At 38.1% G+C, this 19,038-nt stretch overlaps 1 protein-coding gene across 2 annotated transcripts; it reads left to right on the top strand.

Annotated features, from left to right (window-relative positions):
• Positions 1–3,194: 3,194 nt before the first annotated feature.
• Positions 3,195–17,787, top strand: cercam (cerebral endothelial cell adhesion molecule). 2 transcript variants are annotated; one of them, XR_012591625.1, is made up of 13 exons: positions 3,195–3,620; positions 6,278–6,388; positions 7,833–7,950; positions 8,151–8,285; positions 8,490–8,694; positions 8,827–8,946; positions 9,177–9,253; positions 9,744–9,850; positions 10,333–10,465; positions 11,283–11,410; positions 12,387–12,590; positions 15,413–16,888; positions 17,042–17,787. XR_012591625.1 is itself a non-coding variant. In XM_074617772.1 (12 exons), exons 1-12 carry the CDS (start codon positions 3,418–3,420, stop codon positions 15,645–15,647), a joined length of 1,776 nt encoding a protein of 591 aa, XP_074473873.1. In that variant the 5' UTR covers positions 3,195–3,417; the 3' UTR covers positions 15,648–17,787. The 2 variants fall into 2 exon arrangements, 1 of the variants encoding a protein (XP_074473873.1); XM_074617772.1 differs by having other exon boundaries at positions 15,413–17,787.
• The last annotated feature ends 1,251 nt before the right edge of the window (positions 17,788–19,038 follow it).

Below are 19,038 nucleotides of genomic sequence, written 5' to 3'. Positions count from 1 at the left end.
CCCATATTATCAGGAAAATGTACTTAAATCCTCAAATGTTGTCATTATGCAGAATGCTCCCTTTCAGTGTGTTATATTATTACAATTTAGTAACTAATTTGAACATACTGTATGTACTGTTATGTATTTTAACCTGCAACAATGCATCATATATTATCTTTGTGTTGCAAAAGTGATTATTGTTGCCAAATAAATGCAAAAGCACCGTGAAAATACTCACATAAATTTCGAGCAACTCCAGAAATGTACTTGAGAATAATGCAATTAGTTACATCCAACCATAAACCAAAGAAAACCATAAGATCTGACCTCAGACAGACACTCACAGCCTGAATACTGGACCTTCTATTGGATCAAATCCCCCCTCTGTTGGTGAATCTGTGAAACTGCAGCCAGAATAAAACAACCATTTACTGATGTATATTTCAGACTACAGTTTGATCTAATATCGCTCTTACAAATTATATTTCATAACAATAAATATACATGCCTAATAATGTATTATATAATAATAATAATGTGAATAATAATGTGTATATAAGTGTAAGCACTAAAACTGCAGTCTAAACACACTTCACCATTGTCACTTTACTTTTTTACCTTTATATACTTTACATACTGTTTTACAAACAATATTATACGTATTTACTACTTCTCTATGCATACTACACTCTTGTCTACACCTCTGTATATATATTTTAGTACTTCTCATTATAACGTACTACATTCCTGTTTACACCTCTGTGTACATACACTACTTCTTATCATGCATACTACATCCAGTTTACATTCCCATCTGAAATACTGTCTTTAACAAAATTACAAATTTACATTTACATTACTATTTTATGTTTACTTATGTTTATATTTAAACCCCCAACTGCACTACTTTATGCCTTAGATTATCATTTTGCTTTTACTTTTACTTGTGTGATTTCCCCTTTTATATATACATATTTTATGAGCATAGTTGAAGGAAGCTGAGAGCAAAGATTTTCATTGCCAATGACTGCTTTGCTGGAGTTTAAAAGTGACAAATAAATAAATAACATTGAACCTTGAACTTTGAACCTTAAAAAAATGTGCATAATGTATCTGTTGATTTACAGATTATACAAAAATGTAACATAATGAAAAGAGTTGCAGTGCTATTGTTGACACAAAGTAACAATGTTTATGCTTTTTTAATATTTGACACGTGTAGCTACAAGTGATTTAGCTAAACTGATGTATTAGATTGTTAAAAAAAAATATTATGTTGCTTTTTTTATTAATTTATTTTATGAACAGAGGTACAAACAGATACATTTGAAAAATAAAGGACAAAAAGAAGACAAAACAAAAATAATTACATTTACGTTTCATAATGCCAGTGTTTATGTTTATAAACATCATATTATAATCATTTCATCATTTAAAAGTCTTAATGGTTTTTAATATTGGGTACGATGGTGCTATATTGTTTGAATTCATTAATAAAATGCAGGACAGTTGGCTTCGTTCCTGATCATTTTCTCTTATAAATATGACATTTTCTAAAAGATAATAAATAATTGTATGATATACAGCATGGTATTTACAATATTATCTTGACTAAAATATAGCATTACATCAAACATATTTATTTCAACATTCATATTTTCAGCATCATTGGGCAAAAATTCTATAATAACCTTTCATCATATTGTAATTCAAGTGTTCTGAGAGAAAACTAGACTTCTGCACCTCCTTATGGCTCTGTTTTCAGGCTTTAAATAATCTAGCCCGTGACGGGAGACTTTAGCCAAACAGGTAATTTCAGAGAGAGAGCGTTCCTATTGGCTGTGCTCCACCTGGTGGGCGGTGCTTGGTATTTCCTCAACTGATCTCAACGTGGCTGCTGTGTCACAAACTTTCTCATTTTACAGCTAAAAAGTATACTATACAAGATGTTTCTGAAAACATTTTATGTGAAAAATATAGGCATTACAGTAACAGAATATTGATTCATATCTGGTCATAGTTTGATCGGAGTTTGCGAGTGATTGACACATGCTCAGAGACGGCAAGGCTCCAGCTCGGCTCTGATTGGTTGTTTTTTTCTCCGGTCTGTGAAATCTTGCAGATGCCATTACGAGCACCATCGTCATGGTGGCCGCGGCTAATGCAAACGCGAGGCAAAGTAAGTAAAGATCTCAGATGGAAATGGAGCACCTGATTTGAGTGGGCCAGGCCATTAAATGTGCGTTATCTGTCGCTATAAGCTCCATAGATGTGGGTGGTTAGGGACCGATTACGCCTACTACATCGTAAAAGTGAAACTTAAAAGCAACATGGTCTAACATGTTGTAAAACTGAATGAAACGTCATGTTTTGTACACAAACAAAAAGGCTTCTTTAGGGTTAGGCAACAAAACTACAACTTCTTTAGGTCTAGGCAACAAACAAACAGTTTAGTTTAGGGGAAAATCTTGCAGATACCTTCAGGTGCCTCCGGTGTCTTTTTTTTAAGATTACCTGTCTTATGCACTACTGTCAGGATATAGTGACCGTGTTATTAAAAAAATAATACTCATATTTGCTACATTATACCAACTGCAGCTTTAAATGTATTGTAGAAAGTTGGCTACATCCCTCCAGAACATTCTTGTATATATACAGTGAAAGAATAATGGGAAATACACTCTTTATCAAGTCCACAGAAATCACACTTGTAATCCACCTTGAATCTTTCGAACACAAGTTTTAACGGGTAAATTCTATGTAATATCTTGAAAAATATCATGTTTGCACACTGGCAATATTTGCATCTGTGTGCATCTGTTTATACCATGTTTATTTTTGTTTATAGCTTATATTGTTTATTGTACATTGGTAGAATTTAAAAAATTTTTATTCTTATTTTATTCTAACGTTTTTATTTATTCTTTTGTTACACTACTTATTTGCACCAACAGAACCAAAGCAAATTCCTAGTGTATACCTCTTACACATGGCAATAAACACGATTCTGGTTCTGATTCTGATTCTGATTCTGATTCTGATTCTGAAAGACACTTCCTTAAGTTTGTTAGTGATGCAGTATCTATATCACAAAGCTTTCTCCCACTGTGTATCCTCAGGATGTTAACTGCTAAACGTCATAGTTTAGAGAGAACTACAATGTAGCCAAATCACGCCTTCTTCTTCTTCATCTTTAGATGTAGCAGACTTTCTCTTCTGCTACTATACAGGCCTAAAGCGGAAGTTGTAATGTAGGTAACTCTCTCCGTTTGGATTTGTTCTTGGGAAAAAACCGAAGCCAGCTTGTACATTAAGTAAGAGGGGGTTGAACATTTTGTGAAAACTCCTCTTTTTTTCTTCTTCTTCTTGGACTGCTGACGCGTCCACCGGCTACGTGCTGTAGCTGGAGCTCCTGTAAGCAGCTTCACCTCCACCATGTTACTCCACTTTCTGGCTTTAGGGGCCTTTGTTTTCCAGGCTGAATGCTACTTTTCGGAGGAATTGTTCCCGGAGGAGTCGAAAATGCAGCCTCCTACGGTGGTGGTCGCTCTCATAGCCCGGAATACAGCTCACTCTCTGCCTTACTACCTCGGAGCTCTGGAGAGACTCAACTACCCCAAAGAACGCATCTCTGTGTGGTGGGTTGTTTCTCCTGCATGGATACTGTCTGTCTGTCTGTCTGCCAGGCTTGTTTGTAGAGGGGGTCACCCTTTTATCCGGCTATGGCAGCCGTTCAAAAGGTCAATTGCATTTAAATGAGTTGGTGAAAGCAGCAGCAGCACCCCTCCCTCTGTCCTCCCTCTGTGAGCCTTTCACACTCCAGGGATGAGGCGTTCAGGGTCCTACTGTGACGCGTTCAGGGTCCTACTGTGGTGGGCTGCATGACCATTTTTTAGTTTCTGTCACAGCTTGTTTGTAACTGATCTTATAGCAATCATTTTCATAAAAAAAAATACAGCTAATGATTAAAAACCCACAAACTAAACTGTCCTCTAAGGGCTGTTAGCAGTTAAGCTGTATTATATGCCTCTGTGGGGTGCTGGAGTTGGAGTTTAATGTGTCATAAAGTGACCCTGATCTCATTTAAAATCCATTCTGCTTGTTCATTTTAAAGTTTGATTTTGACAAACCTGGATGTGAGAAGGAAGATTGAACTGTTGCTGGGTTGCCTAACAGTGCAAAATAGAGCTGTGATGATCATATAAATATATATAAATCACCATGCCAGTGGCGGATTAAGGTGGTCAGGGGCCCCTGTAAGCTACTCTTTGTATGGGGGCCCCCTCCTCATCATGCCATGTGTAAAAAGTGTGCTAGGAATAATCCACGGCCCACAGGTACACACTTGGAAACACACACATTGAGACAGCCGTTACACTAAGCCTTAAAATATTTAGCAATTTAGGGATTTTCTTTAGTAGATCTTGGTCACGCTGTTCTTTCAGCCGTTGTGCTTTTTATGCTCCGCGTTGAAGTTATTCTGTCCAGTAGCAGTGAAAAAAATCAGCTGCTTATTTTTTTTTAAATGTGTCTTATGGGCCTGTAGGGGTCACGGTTGTTATTTTTTTTCTCTGAAGTACATTTAAATAATTAAAAATAATCTGGCATGGCATAAACATGGGGCCCCTATAGGCTGCAACCTATAGGCCAGCCTGTGCATTAATCCACCCCAGCACGATACAATATTAAATCGATTCTTTGGACAATGATACGATATTGGCTGATGTCACAAAGTCTGCCACGGTGCGATTTTGATTCAATTCAGGGGCCTGCCATCGATATGAGACAATATAATATGCCCATTTAACACAATCCGTCACATTTACTGTATATCAACTCACGAAAGCAACTAAAACCTGATTTGACAATTTTATTACTGAGCTCTCCCAGTCATTTAAATGAAAAACAATCTATTCTTTTTAACTGAAGAATATATATATAGTGGGAATTTCAAAATAAAGGCGTATCTTAAAGATGACGATGTATCGATATTTTCACTTTGCATCGATGATATTGGATCATTGATCATTAAATCGATATATCAATCCAGATTAATGTATCCTTACACCCCTATTAAATTTGTTGTATAATAGTATTGTATGGAAAAAATCCTCTGTCACAGTATGAGTCATTTTATATCACAATATCAATATCATGATGATAATATCAAAACAATTGAGAAGTTGTTAATGGATGAAATAACTAGACAAGAATGTCTGTTCTCAGCTGATCCAGCAAATTACATAACTGACCAATAAAAATAATAAAAGTCATATAAGAAAAAGAAAAAAAATGCAGTTAGAGCAGCAACGATTAATCGATTAGTTGTCAACTATTAAATGATTCGCTAACTTTTTTGATAATCGATTAATTAGTGAGTAATTTTTAAGTGAAAAAAGTTTTAAAAAAATCTGATTCCAGCTTCTAAAATGTGAATATTTTCTGGTTTCTTTACTCCTCTATGACGGTAAACTGAATATCTTTGAGTTGTGGACAAACAAGACATTTGAGGCTTGGGCTTTGGGGAACACTGATCGACATTTTTCACCATTTTCTGACATTTTATAGACCAAACAACTAATCTATTAATTGAGAAAATACTAAACAGATTAATCGTAGTTGCAGCCCTAATTGTAATAGAGAACTTCTTCTAATTGATTCACATTTAGGCCCAAAATGGTCTACTATACCAGATTCTGTAATGACCATCTTCTCTTTTAAAGAAAGCTTTCTCAGAAAGTGTTGAATTTGTCTGAGGGAAAAGAGATCCAACGCACATTTGATAGGAATATCATATGCATAACTGTCAGCTGCTCCACTTGAATGTTTCAGCAGAATGTGCTTAAACATGTACAAGAAAAAGAAAAATGCTCCTCAATCACAGAGATGAGACCGTAATTATGGTATGGTATGGTATGGTATGGTATTATGGTAATTATTTGTATGTGTTAAGACGAGACACTGCCAGAGCAAAATTATTGTTTTTCATACACTTGACAAGTGAAAAGAAAACATCCAAAATACACATTTAGGGGTTTATTTTATCTATTTTTGTGTGTAGATTTCTCCTAAAATCACCAACAGTTAGCATTAGATAGTGCCTCATTTGCATTTTTAAACATAATATTTCAGAAAACTTTATGTAAGTAATCAACTGGGGAAGTTTCATGGTGATATCTATTCCTTGAAATTTTTACACTATTCACCTGGGGTGTCTCCCCTTAAAGATGTGTTGAAATGAATTATTCCTCCATTAAACCAGCATTTGAAAACCTTCTTTCTCTGTGCTCCTCAGGGCAGCCACGGATCACAACACAGATAACACCACAGCCATACTGAAAGAGTGGCTTACTGTCATGCAGAAATTCTACCATTACGTTGAGTGGAGACCAATGGACCAGCCCACGTAAGTCAAAATAATATGAATGTATTAAATTGTTATTAACAGCAGCAGGGAATCTGGGTAGGCGAACATCATGTGTAGATCTAAGCAAATCTTAACCCAGGACACGTGAAAGTTTACCATATAGCCTCTAAGCCTGTAGTGCACCTCCACTGTGTTGCCTCAAGACGACGCTCATTTGCACTTTGCATAATGAGGAATGATGCAGCACGCCTCTGCTTGTCCGTACGTCTTATCTGTGTGGACATCTGTCTGAGCTGAAGAGGCCATCAGTGGAAATTATTTGTACTTGTCAATGATACAGTCTGATCTGCTTACAGTCACTGAACTCTATAAAGTGTCAGTCTAGCTGTATTTAACGCCACTAATTTCTTTAACGCGTTAACGCAACATGCAATTTTTAGGTTGTAGCGGGCTCAGTTTTAAAGGTAGGGTACCACGTCATACTACCTTGTTGCGAAGGAGGCTAAATAATGCTCCAAACTTATGCTACATTTTGGCGAGGAAAAACTGACATGGCCATTTTCAAAGGCGTCCCTTGACCTCTGACCTCAAGATATGTGAATGAAAATGGGTTCTCTGGGTACCCACGAGTCTCCCCTTTACAGTCATGCCCACTTTATGATAATCACATGCAGTTTTGGGGCAAGTCATAGTCAAGTCAGCACACTGACACACTGACAGCTGTTGTTGCCTGTTGGGCTGCAGTTTGCCATGTTATGATTTGAGCATATTTTTTATGCTAAATGCAGTACCTGTCAGGGTTTCTGGACAATATTTGTCATTGTTTTGTGTTGTTCATTATATATATATATATATATATATATATATATATACATTTGCATAAAGCAGCATATTTGCCCACTCCCATGTTGATAAGAGTATTGAAAACATTACAAATCTCCCTTTAAGGTACATTTTGAAAAGATAAAAAATTTAATTTGCGATTAATCGCGATTAACTACAGACAATCATGCGATTAATCGCGATCTATTATAGATATATACAGTGTTAACTACATATAGAGACCAGCCTAATTCAACTAGTTGTAGATTATGAGATATAAGGTAAGATATGATAAGATAAGATAAGATAATCCTTTATTAGACCCACAGCAGGGAAATTTGCAGGATTACAGCAGCAAAGGGGTACAGGGCAAACAACAACAGGCATCATTAAAAAAACAAAAACAAGATCTAATAAATAAGCAAGTACACAATAAAGATATAGTCAGCAAGTGTACAGTAAATAACAATATATAAAAAAAGAGACTGAATGAGTGGTTTCCCAATATTGCACATATGAATATGAAATGTTGATATTGCACAGAATATTGATATTGCACAGTGGTATACGTACATGAGGTATGAGATGATATAGATATGAGAAAATGGCAAATCAGTGCAACAATCTACTTTAATGTCCTTATTATGTATCTCTGTCTCAGGTCCTATGCAGGAGAGCTGGGTCCTAAGCATTGGCCCAACAGCAGATATGAGTACGTGATGAAGCTGAAGCAGGCAGCGCTCAACTTCGCCAGGAAACGCTGGGCCGATTACATCCTGGTACATAATAAGATAATCTCTCTTGTGACATTAGCGTAAGATTCATGTTGGCTCCTTCCCCTTGATTTATCCGATGAGATTTTCTTCCCTCTCTGTTGCCGTTTTTGCATCCAAGAAAAACTTTTGGCAACGATCGTTCCAGAGACACGACACTCTCAATCTGCTTTTTGTCTCTTTCCTCCTCTGTGTCTCCGTTTCAGTACGCCGACACAGACAATATCCTCACCAACCCAGAGACCCTCAACCTGATGATAGCGGAGAACAAGTCGGCCATCGCTCCCATGCTTGACTCTCAGGGAGCGTACTCCAACTACTGGTGTGGTATCACTCCACAGGTGAGTGTGAGCTTGATAGTGGAAGGGGACACATGAGGCAGCATGCAAAAATGACGAAAAAATAACTTCTTTATATCAAGATTCCTCCGACACATGGATATCTGATACCTGCGCCCACCTGTAAATATTTGTTTTAAAGTAACCGTCCTTTTTTGTTGTTGTCCCGACTCTCTTACCGTACATCCTAATCCACCTCTCTCTCAGGGATACTATCGTCGAACAGCAGAGTATTTCCCAACCCGTCATCGCCACAGACTGGGCTGCTTCCCCGTGCCCATGATCCACTCCACCGTGCTGCTGGATTTAAGAAAGGAAGGCATGAAGAAACTGGCCTTCTACCCTCCTCACAGCGACTACTCGTGGCCCTACGACGACATCATCGTGTTCGCCTTCTCCTGCCGGGCTGCAGGTTCGTTAGCGCTTCTTGTTTGTGGTTATGTTTTTTTTAATCATGTCCACAATTGTATCTTTTAGAGAGGAAAAACCTATGATGTTACACAATGTCTATTTATGGATTCATTCATAATTTTATGCTGCTCAGAGGTCCAGATGTACCTGTGTAACAAGGAGCGCTACGGCTACCTGAACGTCCCGGCCAAGCCTCAACACACCTTGGAAGACGATCGCCTCAACTTTGTTCATGTCCAGCTTGAGTCAATGAGTAAGAAGAGATTATATTCACTAATAATATTAATAAAGACAAATGCTGACAGAGAATAAAAAAAAAGAAAACGAGGGATACACAGACTGAAAAAAATAGATGAAAAGCATAAAACAGCATTTGTTTGGCTGTATATCAACCATGTCTGTGCAAGTTCGTTGTGTTGGTTCAGTTTTGTTTTATTGTTTATGTCCTTCTCTTCTAACATGTGTTACATCTTTGTCAAACAGTCGATGGTCCTCCGATGCACCCCTCACGATTCGTCTCCATGTTCCCCAAACAGAGAGACCTCATGGGCTTTGATGAGGTGAGAGACGCCCCATTCTTTTTCTGGTAGAAGTAGCTTTAAGGGACGCCATCATTTCTGATATATTGATATACTGCTTACATTGTATACTGTGTATACACATTAGATTGTGTTTCAACTAGCACGGTAGTCCCAGCATCTGTGGAAAAAACATTGTAACTTCTCAACTTTTAAGTCTGAAATGATTGTAAGTGGGGTAAGTTCTTACATATTTACTCTGATTCCTGGATGGTATTAATCAAAATCCTGGCGTTATGCCTTGCTGTGTCTTGCCTGTCTTGACATCTGCTTTTAATTCCATTTTCAAACACACACAATGGACAATACATTCAAAGTAAAACTGAAGCATTATTACTGAATTTTTTTTTGAAAGAATTTAGTTTAAGCAGACTTGTTAACAGAAGTCAAAGATGGGAGTTAATAATATACATTTCAGTTACGTCAAGCAGTTATAACAGAGTTAAATAACCATTTGCCCTCCTCTCCTCAGATATATCTGATTAATCTGCGACGGCGTACTGACCGCAGAGACCGGATGTTGTTCTCCCTGAATGAGCTGGAGATTGACGTCAAGGTGGTGGACGCTGTGGATGGAAAGTGAGTACACTCTCAGGGAAAGACTGAATATACTGTAGCGAGATCACTCAACTGGCTCAGATAGAGAGTGTGTTTTGAGAGTGTCTGTGAAAAAAAGAGAGAAAAATCAATACCGAAATAGAAGATACTGACAGGAGATGTACATTGGAGTATGGTTGGTGTGAAGGAAAGAAAATGTATTGATACATAAACTCGTGTTTTGGTTTAATTCACAATGGTGTTGGATTCCCAGATAGTATCCTGATATTTAATGCAAATTCTGAATGGAAAAATAGCTTCTTTATTATGGACATGCAGTTATCTATCTGTGCAAAAGAAACAGTGTAAAGAAGACATTTACCACTGAAAAAATATTTTTTTGTATATAATTCTCGCTGTACATTTGCACAACATTTCGAAGGTAGCATTAAAAGAAAATGTGCATTGAGGTTGTATGGAAATATGGGATTATAATAATATAACACCCTTGTGTGTGTTTGCAGTGCTCTGAACAGCAGTGACATTAAGATCCTGGGTGTTGACCTGCTGCCAGGCTACTATGACCCGTTCAATGGACGCACCCTGACCAAAGGAGAGGTGGGCTGCTTCCTCAGCCACTACTTCATCTGGAAGGAGGTGAGAAAACACAAACATATTATACATGATCGTCTAGGTATGACTGGCAGTGGTTTGCAGAGAACAACACAGGTAATATATTGAAGAGGATGAATGATGGCCATCTGTTTATCAAATACAAACCCTTCCAAATGTTTTATAGCCTTCACTGCAATTGATAACATTGTTAAGTATAAATCAATTATAAATAAATGAAAAAAACAAAATTTCAAAGACTCAAATTCAAAGAACCAAACTCAAATTGTTCCATATAGGTAACATATTTGCTATTTAACTAATAACTACTTGCATGTTTTGTCATTTTTTCTTTGCGATTTAAAAAAAAAAAGATTTCAAAATTTTCAATTTGGGTTTTACCAACTTGGAAATGGACCCGAAATGGAACACAAGCCTATTAAGTATTAACCTGACCCACCAGATGGTTTGTTACACAGAACCAGCTGACAAGCTTTGGGAAAAGGCGGGCACTTTCAAAAAATACTTGGCAGCTGATTGGATGAATCATCTGTCAATCAATCTCTTGCCGAAGCCAGTCAGGAGAAGAGTGAAAACATATTTAGTTTTACCATGGAGGAAAGCCTTCAGTGCCGTTCTTTGCTCTTTTTTCAGTGAAGAAATACGTAATAAGTTGTTTAGAACTTAAGTAAACTAACTGACACTCAGTTCATATTTTAACCCTTTTTGTGTCTCTATCATCTTTTTTTACTCCATCAATTACATTTTTAATGACAAAATCTTGAAAGTTTTTTTCCCTCTGTATTCCTTAACCATCTCTTGGTTCATTCTGAAACACACGTTTTTACTCTCCTCTCCTCAGATGGTGGACTTGCAGATGGACAAGGCGCTGGTGTTTGAAGACGACGTTCGTTTCCAAGCCAACTTCAAACGACGATCACTCAAACTGATGGAGGAGGTGAAGCAGTTGGAGCTGGACTGGGACATCATGTAAGATAAACACTTGTTAACGCTCTGTCCACACAGGGAACTTCAGCAGCGTGCGGCGGAAACTGCGGAACCTGTTGTTATTTATTTTGGCGTCCACGTCAATAGGTTAGAGCCGCCACACTGCTCTGCGTGAACAGGACAGTGTTGTAGAAAATGCGGTGACTTGCACGTCTCCATGCATGAATAAAGTACCAGCTTTTAATTGTGGATCATTACTATTATTTACAATGAGCTCTTGCAGCTTAACCTTTTTCTGTCTAAAATAAATATAATTTACATTTATAATGAAATGAAATGGCCATTATGAAAGTCAAACTCAATGTAGAAAGAAAGAGCTGGCAGCAGCAGCCCAACAGCAGCAGGAACACTGCCAGTGTGGATGCCACACGCGTGAAACAAGCAGCCGCTCAGCGAGGCAACCGCCACGCGCTGCTGACGTTCCCTGTGTGTACAGAACCTAGTTAGGTTAAGTCAATACCGTTTTCTGAAAAGTATGCTGTGTGTGCGTGTGTAGAGGAATGGGGTCAGAAGTCAGAGGAAAAAATTTACGTCCAGGAATGCACGTCACACACTGTGTGTGTGTGTGTGTGTGTGTGTGTGTGTGTGTCAGTGTTTCTGTGATTAAGGCCTCTGCAGGACATAGAAACAAACGTTTTTAATTGAAATCAAACTGACATGATTAGACAAAACAGATGAAAGCATTTTGAAAGCATCTATCAGCAGAAGGATGGGAAATGTACCAGCATTTTTGTTGTGTGTATTGTGGTTACCATGACTTTCTGAAAATGGTTACACATGCGGAACAAATGCTGCAAAAAAAGATGATACTTCAAAAGTGATTTCCAACACATGTGGCAAAAAAGAACTGCAGCATTGCAGACGATTTTCAGGATGTTTTAGAGATTGCCTCATTTCTTCTTCACCACTTTATTTTTATCCTTTTTTTCCCTTTTTTTTTTTTCCAACGTTGCTACAGATACTTTGGCAGGAAGCAGATCAATCCCGGAAAGGAGGAAGCGGTGGAGAACGTTCACAACTTGGTAATGGCTGACTACTCGTATTGGACTCTGTCCTACGCCATCTCTCTGCAAGGAGCCCAAAAACTGCTCAACGCTGAGCCACTGTCCAAGATGCTTCCTGTCGATGAATTCCTTCCCATCATGTACGACAAACATCCCAAGTATGTATGATGACAACGCTGAATCAACTTTTCTTGTTTTAATTTTGATGAACATTTTGGTGAAAGTTTGTTTCGTGTCAATCATTTTCACATTCAAGTCACAGAGACGTGTTTTTCAGCACTCTAAAACCTCCCTCTGCTGCCAGGCCTGTAATTCTAAATCTGACCTCATGATTGCTGCAAACGTTCCTAACAATAGTTACCTAAACTTGCATACACACTATATATTTAGCCTAGGTTTTTTTTGTGGCGTGAGTAGACAAAATAACTATAGTGAAGTCTGTGGTTTCTTTGGAGAAAAAAAAAGGTCAGCTTTGTCCATAATCTCTGTTCTTGTCAGTTTAATGTGCAGCGCTTGTCAAGCTGAATTAGAACGCCACATTTCAAAGTAGGTCTTAAATCTTTTTTCTCTTTATGGTGTGCAGGTTTCGTGTCTTTCTGGGAATGATTGCCTAGATTTTGGGCAACGTGGACTGCCACTTTTTTTATGCACAGTGTGGTTGCCAGATACACTTTAACAAGCAGAGGGGGAGTCCAGATGTGTTTGTGATAAACTTGTGCTGCGCTTTGTAAAAATAACATTTCCTTCAACGTATTTAGCCGAGCTATCGGCAGCTTCAGGGTTATAAATGTCGCCTGGTCTGACTTGTAGTCCAGAGTAAAATATCTCAGCAACTATTGGATGGATTAACATGGAATTTTGTACAGAAAGTCGTGCCCAGAGGATGAATCCCAATTACTTTTGTGACCTCTGACAATTCCACATTTTTGGTTTTCAGTGAAATGTCTCGCCAACTATTGGATGGATTGCCATGAACTTTGGTACCAACATTAATGTTACCCTCAGGATGAATTTTAATAAGTTTGGCGATCCCTTAACTTTTCAATAAGCTCCATCATGTTTGTCCAGTACTTGCCACCATCCCATCCCATATTTACAAAACTAATGACATTCCCATCAGCCTCGTGTTTAGTGCTACTTAGTAGATGTTTCATACTCAACGTATTCTCATACAACGGTTCGTATGATATCTTACGAAAGGTTTTTCCTCCTGTTCGTTTGTTTTCCTACAAATGTCCAGCAACACTTGTTGATTTCCACTCGTTACATGCATACAGTCTTTTAAAAAAACAAAACTTCCATCTTCACAGGAAACACCTTCCTTAGGTTTAGGCAACAAAACTACTCAGTTAAGTTTAAGCAAGAAAACTGCTCGATTAGGTTTAGGAAAAGATTGTGCTTTGGCTAAAAATAACTCCAGAAGTGCCGTAACTTAAGCTCCTAAGTTACTTGACAAATAAATCAACGTTGACTTCTGGTTTCACAAGGGGACATGAACGCCAGTCTCCTGGGCAAAAGTCTGGTATTTTTTGACCAGCCGATCCACCCCGACCTCCTCCTTACGCTATTTATAGTTACTGGTTCACGATTACATAAATTACGCACGAAATTGCTTTTGTGGGATATGTACAAATTCCAGTGCATTAGCTTTTCGTAGGTATAGCTACGACCTGTGTATGAGAACAGCCTGACATGCTAACATGGTAAACTAAGACAGTGAACATGGTAAACACCATACCTGCCAAACATTAGCATGTTAGCATTGTCATCATGACATGGTAGCATGCCAACATAAGCATTTTACTTGGTTTCATAGGTGGTCCAACCAAGGTTGTCTCAAAACAGCAACAACATTAAGGTCCTCCCACCAGTCCAAAAATGTCCACTAACTCCTCCTCTGTCCCATAACCCATTTAAAGGGGACCTATTATGTTTATTTTCAGTTGCATACTTGTATTTTGGGTTTCTACTAGAGCATGTTTACATGCTTTGATGTTAAAAAAAACACTTTTTTTTCTCATACCGGCTGTACTGCAGCGCCTCTTTTCACCCTCTGTCTGAAACGCTCTGTCTGGGCTCTGCTCTAAAGCCCTAGACACACCAACCCAACATCAGACAACTAGTAGCGATGAAGGCCACCTGTTGCGTCGCCTCACTTCGCCTTTGTTTTGGCTGACAAGTTGCACTCGAACACACAGCAAAGACAACAGCCGACGGTCAACTACAACGTATGTTACAGCGCCTGAGTGAGATGAAATAACTCTCCCTACCAGCAGGTCGCGGTACTCTGTATTCGTCATTCAAAAAGGGAAACATAACATAACATAAAGACATTGTCACATGCATTAATTGTCATCTTTGAAACACTTCAGTTTTCTAATATATATACAGTACTTCACTTCAAGTTTTTTTATCAATTCATTTGCTGCATCTCTATGCAATCCTGACCCTAACTCTAACCCCAATCTCCCTGACATTAACCCTAACCAAACGACTTTTCTCATCATCCCTCAGCTTTGATCTAGCAGAGTAACTGAGACACATATGTGGCAAGAGAGATGAAATGCACCTTAGGTTGAAGGGGCCTGCGAACCAGAAGGCTTGGCAGTGTCTGTGTGCTCCATCATGTGTGGAAAACTGGCTTATAGCCAACCCACTTTCTCTATTCTCTCTCTCTCTCTCTCTCTCTCTCTCTCTCTCTCTCTCACCTCTGTGATTCTAATTTGATATGCTTGACTGGTCCGCTAAGAATGCACAACAACCGCATGCCACACATCGGTCCTGCTGTCGCCCCTCCATGCTAAGAGTAACTGAACTGTCTTGGAAAATCAGCCTCCGTCTCCCATCTCTTGTCAAAATCAGTGTATTCCAAATAAATCACAAAATATTACTGAATCGTAGGGGAATAAAAATCTGTGATACAGTCTCAAATGAAATCACATCTATATAATCCCCTATCACTGTTCTCTCTCTCTTGCAGTAAGGACTACAAGTCCCATTTCCCCAACAGAAACTTGCAAGCCTACAGTACACTCCCCCTCCTGGTCCAGCCGTGCCACTACGCCGGCGATCCCCAGTGGGTGAGCGACACGGAGACGTCGACTCTGTGGGACGACGACGCCGTGCGCACTGATTGGAGGGGTTCCCACAAGACCCTGAAAGGGGCCGCGCCGCCGGCCGGCGTGCTGTCAGCTGCCCACAGGGATGAACTTTAGTGCGGAGCAGACGTAGCTGTGGAGGGTCAAAAGGTCACAAGGTCAGAGGGGCAGATGCTGAGAAGAGAAAGTGTTCCCAGACTTTATTTCAGTCCACTCTGTGTCACACCACCGACATGCTCAGTGTCATTTAAACTGGACTTTTCAAAGCATGTCTGAAAGTGTGCGGCACAAGAGGAAAACAATATAAGGGAGAATGTTAATTGTAAAGACGTGTAAAACGAGGGGTGTTTTAATACTTGTACAGATGTCAATCCACCCTTTAAATTCTTTTTTCTTTTATTCAGACATTTTTAATATTCTGAGAGTTTACACAGTTTGTATGGCTGATGTTTTCGTTTGAATGTATGCGTCTGATGGTTCGCGTGCTTGTGATGATTGCATGTTTCGTAATGCTAATTACACAGCTTTTAAAAAGACACAGGAGAGGCGGCTTTACAAGAACTTTTATTTGTTAATCTGTTGAGCGCTGACTGAAGCTCCAGTAGCTGCACTTTTCATAACTCCTGGCAAGTCTGGACAAAAGTCTCATGTTGTTATTGCTTTAATTTCTCTTTGTTGGTATATCTGTCTGTCGATTCATTTCTCCATTTTTTACATGTCTTCCATCGGGACTGTTAAAAGATACATTTGAATTTAACACAAAGCTAGACTGACCCTAATTCATATTTACAATTTACAGTTTTAAAGCTGATGTACCTCATGGTTTCTACGGACTCTGTTTCAGTTGCACCAGGTTACAGTCTGAAAGTATTTTCTTAGTGAAACTTAACACATTGAATGTTTGCGTTTGAACAATCTAAGCTTCTTTACTTCGACTCATTAGACTACCTTCTCCTCTGTGGCTTTGTTTTAATATTTTTCACATTTAGCCACAAAATTTGGATTTCAAGATCACAGTTTGTATAATAATATTTATTTAGCACTCCCAATTCTACCACCACAAGGTCATTTTTTCCACTTTGGCTTTTTAATTGTATGTCTTTGGAAGTATCGTACTGTATTTATGTACTGTAGACTGAGAAATGATATAATGTGATCTATTATTCTCGAGCTAAATCCAAAAAATATTGATTTGGAGTATAAGATGAATCTGACATTACTCTAAAGCAGTGGTTCCCAAACCTTTTTCACATCAAGGACCCCTAAACTGAAACAAATTAGACCCCCATTTGATAAGATTTTGTCCCAGGGTCCCTCATCTGATAGGAGTTTTGCTTTTAAATGTGTAATTACAGAAAGTGTATGAAACCCCATGACCAAATAGTCTTACATTCTGTCATTGTGTTACTTATGGATGGAAAACCACTGCTCTAAAATATATTTAAAAGCAGTTAACGTGATCAATACCTCAAAATGTTTCATATAATTTCAATTAAATCAATAATAATCAGGAACAGAATGCTTATATGTGGTTTCAGGCAATTGGAGTTGACCGTATATTCTCTCAGCACTGACACTGCACAATTATTTATCGGTGGACACATTTCATTTCAACATCCTTTGAAATAATTTTGTGAAATATTTGCATAAAATCAGTGCAGCATGTTGATATGTTAACCAAATGTGTTGGCAGTGTAAGTTTAACTTTGGTCCCGTTTTTTTGCAGAGCGCTGCTACTTTTATTAGGAGAACCAGCTGCTTTTCGGTGCAATACATCTTATGTTAAAAAATTAAAAAATCTGTAAAAGCCATATTAAAACACAGCCTTTAACAACCTTTCTGTAGCATCACTGGGATCCTTAAATCTAGGAATATTTTGACATTTGATCATAGATTTAGATTATGATGGTCAAGTTACAACTTGTATTATATCCGTCTGCTTTCATAATCATTTACGATGGTCTAATTTCATGTATTCCTCTCCTATCCGTTATCATGAGCGTTGCTTTTCCTTTATGTCTTAATTTATTTGTCGAGTCTCTTGATGATGGAAGAGTCACTCGACATGATGTAAAGCAAACAATCAAAGTGCAATGTTTTTTTCTGACAAAAGCCTCTTTGTGTGTCTTTGAGCAATAAATTTGTATTCGGATGTTGTAAAACAAGATGTTAGGATGACTAAACTGTTTCCGTTGTCTAATTGTGATTATGCATTTTTTTTATTAATAAACCAAACTTTTTTTTGGATGGAGAAGTATCCAAGTATGTGGTAATTTGTAAAGTACTACCAGATGTTGCACTGACAAAAATCCACCACCGAGGGTTCAGTTTTTCAATTTGTTGACTGGAAAAAATTACCCAAATGGAAACAAAACAAGGGGTGACTACTGTGTTTCATTCATAAATGTTCATAATGGTGACAATCTGTATAACTCTTATTTCACTTTAATGTAACATCAAACATTGTCTAAATTTCTGTCAATTCATTTTCAAAATAGTTTAGTAGTCCAGGAGCGTGTCTTCATTTACCAGTACCAAGGTATAACAAATCAAACCACATGGTGTGTATTCTCCTCTATTGCTGTGGGCAGTCACTAGTGTGCAGTGGCAAAGGTATTCACAGATGATTAGCATAAGAAAAGTCTTCTTAGGCACCAATAATACTTAAGTTGACATAAACTTTGAAGTAAATTGAAAGAGTTTTGTTTATCTATTTATTTCTACACACACACACACACACTTGGCACAGACACAATGCTGTATGTAAGCGTACACATTTACTCCTATGCATTCGACTGCTGTCTGCAAATTCAGTAATCTTATCAAAATTACACTCTAAGAAATTAATCCATGCATTTATAAAAAGCAGACTAGACTACTGTAATGGTCTATTCACTGGCCTCCCAAAATCAGCAGTGCAGCGACTACAGTCACTTCAAAATGCAGCTGCACGTGTTCTTATTAGAACTAAAACGTATGAGCCCATTGCACCTATATTCTTAGATCTCTGCATTGGCTCCCCTTTTAAACTTGATTTTAAAATTCTGCTATACTTATATACAAAGCTCTAAATTGTTTTGCACCCCAGTGTGTATATACAGTATATACAGTATACATGTATATCTGTATTTATGCCCCTAGCAGATGGAATGCCCTGCCTGAGGACCTGAGAGAGAGAGGCCCCCGTACTGAACACCTTTAAAAGCAGGTTAAAAACATTCCTCTTCAAAACAGTCTAGGGCTAACTTCAGTGTGTGTGTGTGTGTATGTGAACATGTGTGTTTCTTGTATACTTTCACATTTTTATATTGAGATTTTTGTTATATTATCATGTAATTTTTTTTTATGTAAAGCACTTTGCGTTGCATGTTATTATGCATGAAATGTGCTATATAAATACAGTTGACTTGACTTAAACCTGCAGTAGGAAAAATGTTTTTGGCATCATTGGGCAAACATTTCATAATAACCATTCAGCATATTGTAATTCAAGTGTTCTGAGAGATAA

The sequence above is a fragment of the Sebastes fasciatus genome, chromosome 19 (genome assembly GCF_043250625.1).
Source record: "Sebastes fasciatus isolate fSebFas1 chromosome 19, fSebFas1.pri, whole genome shotgun sequence".
Taxonomy (NCBI): domain Eukaryota; kingdom Metazoa; phylum Chordata; class Actinopteri; order Perciformes; family Sebastidae; genus Sebastes; species Sebastes fasciatus.
This window is presented reverse-complemented; position numbering and strand designations above follow the sequence as displayed.

Excerpts from the sequence above, each read along its gene's own strand:
- cercam (XM_074617772.1), top strand. The coding sequence starts at position 3,418 with ATGTTACTCCACTTTCTGGCTTTAGGGGCCTTTGTTTTCCAGGCTGAA. Across the intron at positions 3,621-6,277 it reads AAAGAACGCATCTCTGTGTG|GGCAGCCACGGATCACAACA; the intron begins GTGGGTTGTTTC and ends TGTGCTCCTCAG. Across the intron at positions 9,254-9,743 it reads ACCTCATGGGCTTTGATGAG|ATATATCTGATTAATCTGCG; the intron begins GTGAGAGACGCC and ends TCCTCTCCTCAG.